Source organism: Harpegnathos saltator, unplaced genomic scaffold, assembly GCF_003227715.2.
Source record: "Harpegnathos saltator strain DR-91 unplaced genomic scaffold, Hsal_v8.6 scaffold114, whole genome shotgun sequence".
NCBI classification, from domain to species: domain Eukaryota; kingdom Metazoa; phylum Arthropoda; class Insecta; order Hymenoptera; family Formicidae; genus Harpegnathos; species Harpegnathos saltator.
The window spans coordinates 128,183-137,354 of NW_020229889.1; the positions used below are offsets into that span (position 1 = coordinate 128,183).

Here is a 9,172-nt window from a genome sequence, read left to right on the forward strand (position 1 = left end):
TTCGTCTCCTTATTCTGTCTATCAGCACCGCGAAAGGAATGTGTATATCTGCTTCGACAAGTCATCCCTGAGAAGCAAAGATTATCCATTTACTTTCTTTGTTAAAAACGTGACGGTGAACGAAGGAAGGAGTAAGAGCAAAAGAGAACGTGTGAGAAACAGAGAGAGAGAGAGAGAGAGAGAGAGAGAGAGAGAGAGAGAGAGAGAGAGAGAGAGAGAGAGAGAGAGGTACTTCGACTTAGATAACTTAATTAACAATTTCCAATCTTTTTTTACATATAAACGTATTATTATGTCAGAAAGATGCGCGACACGCGAGTAGCTTGTACGTACTTGATTTGTTCGTCGTAAATCCTGAAATTCTCGTTGATCGTACGTAGTTGCGGCGGAGGCAGTGCGAAAAGGAGCACCGTACATTTCGTCGTTGCACCATTTCGACCTATTCATTTTCCTTTTTCTCGCATTTTCCCCAAGTTCTCAGCATTTAATTTCGTCCTCTCGCCATCCTCAAAGACGTGCCGCCCTGAGATTTGCCTGTCTCCCTGCACTCCCGACACCGATAGCCATCCGTCGTTTACAAACGACGTAACGACGTAATACTCAAGAATAATTGGCTTCCTAGATAGAATTAAAAGAGAGACCTTCGGGGTTGATACGTTAAATGGGGATGCAATATGATAACGAATACAAATACTACAGTAGGCTGTACATACCGGCATATAATATATAATAAATTAAAAGCGTCGATCGTCTGCTTAAGGAGAAACCGAGACACATCGAGTCCAGATGTCCGCTGAATTATCCACTACGAGCCAAAGGTACACCACTCACAAGTCCACACACACACGCATACACACACACATACATACACACACACACGCGCGCGCGCGCGCGCCTCCTCAGACATTAACTGACTTTTGTTCCGTCGCAATTTCCGTTCGAATTTAAACGCGCGCACCTCGTGGCCCGGTACTTGAATTTTCGCGAACGTACGAAAGCGCGTGTTAACGACAATTATCCGCGTTGCATTTTTAAGAAACTGATCGCTGGAGTCGCGACGATAGAGAGTCGTTGCTCGATGAATCGTTACATTGATTTGGCGAATAGGCCGAGCACATTCGCTCAAGAGCAATGTTTCCCTGACGAGATTTCTATCGTTGCGTTACAAACGGATTACACGATAAAGATACATCGCGGAGATGCGCAGTTATCATCGATTCGACCTTGTAATCACTTGTAGTCTGGACAACAGGGTAATTATTGATTCATCATACAGAAGATAATCTCGCGATGTTCTTAGAAACTGCTTTTTTCATTAATGTCGTTTTCTTCCTCTCCTCGAGAAAGGAGATATTCTTCTTTCCCGTTTGTTTTTCTTTTGTCTCTTTCTTCGTGTAAAATGTCACACCAAAGTCCGACCGTTCTTTCTTAATCAGACCGTCGAATCATTGTTGAATGTAATAAGCTAATAATAATGTCGAAGCTTACACCTCGCAGACATACAGCCTCTGCCATTAAGTGTATATAAAGATGTTAAATACAGGAGATAGATACTAATCGTTTTTTATTCATTAGTCCAGAGAAAGATACGTTCATGAAAAGAACGAGCGAGAGGAGGAGGAGAAGAGAGGAATCTAATAGGAAATTAATACCAACACTCATGGTCGAATGAGGATAAACTAAATTCCGCTTCAGTTGTCGTGTATATTACCTCTATTAAAAGAAAAAGGGATAAAAAAAGAACGACGAAAGATTTTAGACCTTCACACTACACCCATACCCCCCCGCACACACACACAATTTTATTTGAGCGAAATATATCTCCTGATGATGTTAATACAAACTCCACCGTAAGAGACTTCGAAGTTCAAACGCGTAGTGATTTGTAACTTGATCGGTATCTAAATGTAATATATATATATATATATACACATATATACATATGTTACTTGAAGAGAAGCGGATGAGACAGGGAGCTTTGAATAGTGCCTGCTTAAATACCTAATTTATTATATCTCAAACAATTTATATAGGTACGGTCGAAACAATTTAAACATTTCGTGACATTGCACGTCAGACGCGAGCTTCCAATACATTGAGCGCCTGCGTCTCGAGCGAGGCGAGAACCTTTGCAGGCAACCCGTTTCATGGAAGATAGTCCTACTCACTCAATTTGGAACGATTCTCCTAAATATTCATAGAGTAATCGAGTGTAACTCGCGCACGGTCGGCGATATTCGGAACAATCTGACTCCATCTACGATCGTGTCATTCAATATATAACAATATTGGCAAATCGCTCAGCGGGAAATGGCAAACGTAAAGAATATGATTTTAAAGCAAGAGGAAAAGAGCAAGAAAACACACATACCTATCATCAGAAAAAAGGATATGAGTATTTATACAGTCCCTAGTCGATTTTTCTATATTATATATAACGAGCAACTATTGGAAAAAATCCACGTAGATACCACGCTAGATGTAGATGTTACAGTCAACAACAGAGCGATTGAACGCGATTTGATTTGAAGATACAGCGTACCCTCTCCCTTCTCCCTTCCCACATACATACATGTAACACATATGCACCAAGTATCAGCTTCCTATTTGACCATTTTCATCGACCGAATCTGAGGTGTTTCCGCGCGGCGCGTGTAATGTCACGACATGAGACAATTTCATAGCGCGTGATCGTAGCGCGATATACTAGTGCAGAAAAAGAAAAAAAAAAAGAAATATATGCACACCTATAAAGGCTTTGATTATTTTAATATTGTATAAAGATGACGACACGACAAAACGAGTATATCTGAAGACTGTTAGTAGTTGAACTAAATGCAAATTACTACAGTCGACAGTGGAAAAATGAGAAAAGGGGAGAAAGAGAGGGGGGAGGGAGGGAGGGAGGGGGAGGGGGAGAGAGAGAGAGAGAGAGAGAGAACGCTCAAGAATGCATCTTACGTTGATGACCTTATGTAAAATATCGTGCAGACAAAGCTTGCGTCTGTAATTTAATCAAGTTAGGTACGCCCATATACTTGTGTCGCACGTGAACGAGACGTGAACGAGACGTGAACGAGACGTTGAGACGGCTGTATATTTCATAGGTTTACTATTCTATACAACGTTTGGTAATGTACCCACTTTCTCCCCTCCCCCCTCCCCTCCCTCTTCACCTCTTCCCGCGTACTTTTCTCTATACTCTCTACAAGTTTCCATTATTTGATATATTATTAAGTGTACATAAGCGACAAGAAACAACAGAAAAGAAAAAAAGGAACAAAGACAAAGAGAATAAAGAGAGGAGAGATCACTGTGGTGTAATTGTATATAAATACTGTTACTGTTCTATAATTATTACGTAATATAAATACAAGGAAAATTGGTTATTTAGTATAACTCTGACTGTGAGATTCTTGACTTACGCTTATTTCAGATTCCCTCACTTGCAGTACGGTGTCGAGAACAGCGCCGCCGATTATTACCTATATATAAACGAAGATATATCTTTTTTATCATATTATATCTGTTTGTACACATGCACACTTAAAGTATGTGCATCAGTTTTGAGCACCGACGACGATAAGTACGTAGATATAAAATGACTCTTCCGTATGGTTGACATTTTCTAAGTGTGCCTCTTTTGCTTCAAGAAAGGCGGTTCTATATTTTCTCTCGTACTTACCGGTTTTTGCTTGCATATGATCGATCGCACTGACGCGGCGGCGGAGGCCGCCGTGCTCGATGGTGCACTCTGAGACGTTCTCTTGCAGAGTCTCAAAGCGATCTCGGCAGCGACCTTAGCGTTATTCTCCACGAGAGCTACATCTGTAGAATTCGTGAACACAGAGAAGCGTGAAAAGCGTTTGGAACGTATGCGCGATGGTGCAATCAGGACGGACGTTTCTGCACACAGCGATTTTAATTAGTTTTTTTATACTCACTCGCTCCCAAGGACTGTCCGTGCGTGATCTCATTGAGCTGGCTTAAAAGAAACGGCGTAACCTGCTTGCCGGTTACGCGCGCCTCATTGGCCTTCTTCAAGGCCTCGCGTATGGCGACATCCATGACTGTGGGGTCCAATGCGTATTCGTGGGGAATCGGCACCGCGAATAAAATCCCGGTGTTAATGCCCAGTGTTCTCTGCGTCTGCACGATATCCGCCGCTTCCTCGGCGTTGGAAACTCGGCACGGTGCTTTCACTTCGTTCAAGGTTTTCAAGCAGTAAAACGCTGGGAAGTCCAATGTCTCTCCAATCTTCACCACTGGAACTCCATGAGTCTCCTGCATACATAAAGGCCACATTTCTATATCAACTTTTGAGAATTAAATGATGAACATTAATAAATTGATTAAAAAAAAAAAAGAAAAGAAAAAGAAGAAGAAGAAGAAAGAAATTGGAAGCAATCTCACCCACTTACCAAGTACTCCAGAGTTTTCTCTACATCTAAGATAGACTTCACACCAGAACAGACAACTGCTACTGGTGTACGTTCTAATTCAGTTAAATCTGTACTAACATCCCAAGACAGTTCAGCACCTCTGTGAACACCTCCGATACCACCTGTTGCCATGATTGAGATACCTGCTACATGTGCAATCAACATTGTAGCACTGACAGTTGTACCACCGTTCATTGCACATGACACAATAGCGGAGATATCCCTGCGTGAACATTTCACAGTCTTGCTAGGGTCTGCTTTGGATAAGACCTCCAATTGCCCCTTGTTCAAGCCAATGTATATCTTTCCATCAATGATTCCTATTGTTGCCGGTACTACACCCTGAAACAAACGAGAGCCGGATGCCTATTGACGCCGTTAATCTATTACAATTGATAAATTCTCAACATTACCTCTATAATTTGCAAGTATTAAATAATTAAAAATATGGATCTTACATTGATTTTTAAGCAAGGAAATATTAATTCCACATTCCTTGGACAACCTCCCCGTGATAAAAAAAATAGTACGGAAAGAAAATTGTATCGTATTTTGGAACATGACGTGTAATGAGAATGACAGAAAGAAGTGTCGGTGGTTAATAATAAAAGGTCTATTTATTATTGGAACACAGGACTACTGAGAACGTACAAGTGCATTATTAATTCAAGGACACGAAGTCCCGTCAGCTATGTATGTTCAATATGTAACAAGATTGCCATTACGGAACATAAGTCGCTCTTGTAACGGAGGAAGCACACTCGGTACATTCATACGCGTCGCATTTTTCGCGCTCGAAACGCGCACAAACGCTTCCACAAGAGAAAAAAGAAAGGGAAGGGAAGGGGGCGGAGCCGGCGGAGGACGCGAGGACGACGTAGAAAGTGCAGACACGAAGAATGTGAGGCGAACATTATACTTTATACGAACTTGCTTTCTAATCGCGTCCTCGATTCTGAGCGCGGTGTTCAGATTGTCCGGATAAGGCATGCCGTGCGTGATGATCGTCGACTCCAATGCTACAATAGGCGATCCATTCTTACGAGCGGTCGCAACAACTGCTCCGTAGATGAGGGAATTTCGGCCGGCGATCGATCGGTGATAGATCATCGGCATGTTGAATCTTCGTCGCAGCTTCGTCGATGCGGCCAAGTCGAACAAGCGTATCCGATGCATGTCGGCTCGTGAACACAGTGATTAACGTATTCGCGCGTTACTTTCAAGTCGATTACAGGACGAACAACGAACGGCGTAACAACAGCGACGCGTTAGCGCTGAGCCAGCAGTTAGGGGTACAGGTCCCCTCGCGAAGCGAATTGAGGACATATGGGATAATATATCGTCGATATATATCATACGACTGGCGCCGAACTGCTGATAACGACAAACCTCCGTCAACATCGGTCGGTCGGCTAGTGATATACTAGGTCGCGACTAGTAACGCGACCGTCGCTCGCATTATTGATGTGATGTGACGGATCGATCTCGATGGCCATTTGATATTGATTTGTCTCGGATAACGAACGGAATCTGCGATACCGACATTACCGGAATTCGATGGATTCGATCGATCAATTGCCGGTGCCGCGGACGAGACCGCTCGACGATGGTGTGGATTCATGGCCATCGCCATGGCCATCGCCATCGCTATCGCCATCGCACGGACACAACGCCAATTACGTGTCGGATACGCGCGTATCTTGAAGTCGCTGGAAATGGTTCGAGGTAAAATTGCGAGAAGAATAAATAAAACACAGTAGAACAGTATCACAGTCGCGTGTTGACTGAAATACTTCAGCGACGTTAATCGATCGTATGCAACAAGATCGTCAGCATCATCCAAGTAATGAGAGAGCACGTCGCTCAACATTCTCGCGTCGCAAGCTAAATTATACTAGAAATTTTTTGCTTTATCGAGAGAATCTCTCAATAGAAAAATAGATGAACAAACGGCACTTTCGTCGACTATGGATCCGTACGACGCGCCTCCAAAGTGGTGGGAAGCGGATTGCGTAAAATATGGGTTAGTATAGTCGGGTCGAAGCACAATCGTAACAAATCATAATAATGAAGTGTAATTGAAACATAGAGTTATACCATATTAGAGCTTCCCGCTCTAGAAGAAATTCACGATGCGATCTAAAAAGGAGTAATTTTACGTTACAAGACTATATTATGCCGATTTCTGAAGAACGTTATTTCATTCAGAATCAGTTACACATCTGTGATGTCACGACTGACTGCCGTAATAGGCTGTCACGTAGTGCGATTAACGGATCGTGAATACATGACGCAACTCGCCACGAAGTTGCAGGAAGATCAAGAGATGCGGCAGAGAGTTCGGATCGAGCGGATGAAATTGAAGCCGGCTTTAATCGTGCCGGAATTGAGTACTTTGTCCAAATCGTTATTCAGAGAGACGCTTCAACCGCGTCGACGATCGCCACGAGAGCAGTGTGCCGCGTCGAAACTTCACGCGGAGACATCTAAAATATGCGAGCAACTGCCGGGATTTTTGTTGACAAATGATTCGCAGCTTGAGACGAATCTCATGGATGCTCAATAGATTCCATGTTTAAGTTCTCTCTCTCTCTCTCTCTCTCTCTCTCTCTCTCTCTCTCTCTCTCTCTCTCTCTCTCTCTCTCTCTCTCTCCCCCCCTCTCCCCCTCTCTCTCCCTCTCTCTCTCTCTCTCTTTCTCTGGTGCATGCGTGTGTGTGTGTGTGTGTACTTTGGAAAGTCTAATATTCAGCACGTTTTCGTAATAAATAAATGGATCAAAGGTAAACTCGCATGTCGGACGAGCGTTCAGATGTTCGTTTTATATTACATAGCCTATAAAATTAAGGCGGTTTCGATGCGACAGGTCAGGTTGATCGCCGATTGAGACGTAAAAGACGATCTTAGGTCGTCGCTTCCTTCCGCGATTTCTTCAACAACTTCAACACGATCTGTTGATTGACAGGAACTTGCAGCAGTATTCCTTTTATGTTGCGATCGATAGATGTTTGCACATCCTCGGATTCTGTAAGAAATTAGTTTTAATAAGCAGAAGAAGGAAAGGAACATTCTTGATAATTGAGAGAAAGAAGAAGAAATTTCCTTTCATAATCAGTAGTGTGTACATACAAGAAATTTCTTGCTTTTACACATTACTTTTGCTTTTAATTACTATTGCAAATACGAAAATTCAATAATTTGATCAATTTATTATCTGAAAGCACCTAGGATGTCCTGATTCCAAGAACTAGGATTGTCTGACAGCTGTTGTAATCGCGACGATATGATCAGCAGGGGATCGGGTGCAAACTTATATTGGTAATCAGCCCATCCGAACGATCTGATGGTATCGCTGAAGAGAGAAAATAAAATTACACGCAATCGACGTGCCGTAGAGCAGTGCGTTTTAACTTTCTACTTGTTTGTAGGATATATATATATATATATATATATATATAATCAAATACCTGTAAAGTTTGTCTAGATCCCGTTTCTCCGGTGCTCCGGTCCAAGCTAACAGGGGGACCGGCATCGGGTAATAATGTACATGATAGTGCTGTACGTTCATTTTAGCCGGTTGCTTCTTCGTCTTCAACGACTGGAAGAACTCCATCAATGCCTTCCTAGGACTGAAACGCGCGAGAGAATGCCTTACGAACGATTGCAAATGCAAATGAGAATTTAGAGATTATGTTATATGTTAAAAATTACTAAAAAGCTGTTCGTTTCTTTGCATTGCTTATCGCAACAGTTTAAGGATTAATTACTTTTCTTTTTGTTTTATTTTAACGTTCAATAGCGTCGACGCGAAGGAGAAGTACAGAGAGGAGTCGCACTCACTACTCAAAGAAAAACTCTTCTGACGGTCCAGCCAATAGTAACGCCAGTAGCAACGCCAACTGCAAATCACAAATAATTAACTCGCGTCTTCTCTCGGCTCTTCATTTTCTACATTTCACATTTAACTTTTATCTAATTTCACCGCGTAGAAGAAATCTAAAATATCAGATCTAAAATTTAACGTCGCGCGCGCGCGCGTGCGCAATATCGATGTCAATAATTTCGCGCGATGTTTCATGCGTAAGCGTAATTTAATTTTATCGGGGCGTTACATCTCACGAAGATGAATTAATCACACACAGCACACATCCTCGCGATCGAGTGTCAACGCAACGATATGTCCTCCCGCACTTTATTCCTCGATAGTAATTGAATTTTCCGAGGTCCGCGCTCGGGGCGGATAAGGCCGGCGAGAGTAGCGTCCCTATTTCTTTTCGGTACACCCACTAGACTTCGGTATCTACGATCTCGTATCATTTACTTGCAGTACGGATCCAGTCCTCATATTGATGCACTGAACTAGTCGTAGCAGACTAGTCATATTCGTTTGACTGCTGCGCGATACGCGTACGACGCGCGTTTCGACGAAACTAGATCGCTTTATAGCCGTACTCTCACCCTCTTTCTCCTCGTGCTCATGCTTTTCGTCTTTTCTCTCGGCCATGGTGCGACGAGTCAAAGCTCATCGAGGCGAACTTGCAGTATGAATCGTCACAAACTCTCCAACGATCTTGAGCCGATGTTTTTTTTTAATGATCATGTGCAATTGTCCTCGAGATTCTACCTCTCATTGGTACGGCGGCTACATTCCCGAAACTCTTTGCTAGATCTATATAATATATAAAAAGATTTATAAATCGTTATGTTATTTTTAATCATTTCATTTGAATTC

The 9,172-nt window shown here is 42.6% G+C and overlaps 2 protein-coding genes across 4 annotated transcripts in view; both read right to left on the reverse strand.

Moving 5' to 3' along the window:
* LOC105180730 (pseudouridine-metabolizing bifunctional protein C1861.05) overlaps positions 1-5,665 on the reverse strand; it is a 47,541-nt gene extending 41,876 nt beyond the window's left edge. Inside the window, exons 1-5 of the mRNA XM_011136981.3 lie at positions 5,373-5,665; positions 4,422-4,784; positions 3,945-4,284; positions 3,686-3,828; positions 3,426-3,485 (exon numbers count right to left, since the gene is read on the reverse strand). Coding sequence (XP_011135283.1) covers positions 3,426-3,485; positions 3,686-3,828; positions 3,945-4,284; positions 4,422-4,784; positions 5,373-5,618 — 1,152 coding nt within the window. The 5' untranslated portion in view covers positions 5,619-5,665. The remainder of the gene's footprint in view (positions 1-3,425; positions 3,486-3,685; positions 3,829-3,944; positions 4,285-4,421; positions 4,785-5,372) is intronic.
* Positions 5,666-7,123: 1,458 nt separating this feature from the next.
* LOC105180724 (uncharacterized) lies at positions 7,124-8,887 on the reverse strand. 3 transcript variants are annotated; one of them, XM_025301680.1, is made up of 5 exons: positions 8,762-8,887; positions 8,281-8,339; positions 7,908-8,069; positions 7,665-7,792; positions 7,124-7,465 (listed from the first exon to the last, which is right to left on the reverse strand). In XM_025301680.1, exons 1-5 carry the CDS (start codon positions 8,819-8,821, stop codon positions 7,344-7,346), a joined length of 531 nt encoding a protein of 176 aa, XP_025157465.1. In that variant the 5' UTR covers positions 8,822-8,887; the 3' UTR covers positions 7,124-7,343. The 3 variants fall into 3 exon arrangements, with proteins under 3 accessions (XP_025157465.1, XP_025157468.1, XP_025157472.1); XM_025301683.1 differs by having other exon boundaries at positions 8,728-8,785; XM_025301687.1 differs by lacking the exon at positions 8,762-8,887 and adding an exon at positions 8,581-8,625.
* Positions 8,888-9,172: the final 285 nt, after the last annotated feature.

Excerpts from the sequence above, each read along its gene's own strand:
- LOC105180724 (XM_025301680.1), bottom strand. The coding sequence starts at position 8,821 with ATGACTAGTCTGCTACGACTAGTTCAGTGCATCAATATGAGGACTGGA. Across the intron at positions 7,793-7,907 it reads GATCTAGACAAACTTTACAG|CGATACCATCAGATCGTTCG; the intron begins GTATTTGATTAT and ends TTCTCTCTTCAG. Across the intron at positions 7,466-7,664 it reads TTGGAATCAGGACATCCTAG|AATCCGAGGATGTGCAAACA; the intron begins GTGCTTTCAGAT and ends AATTTCTTACAG.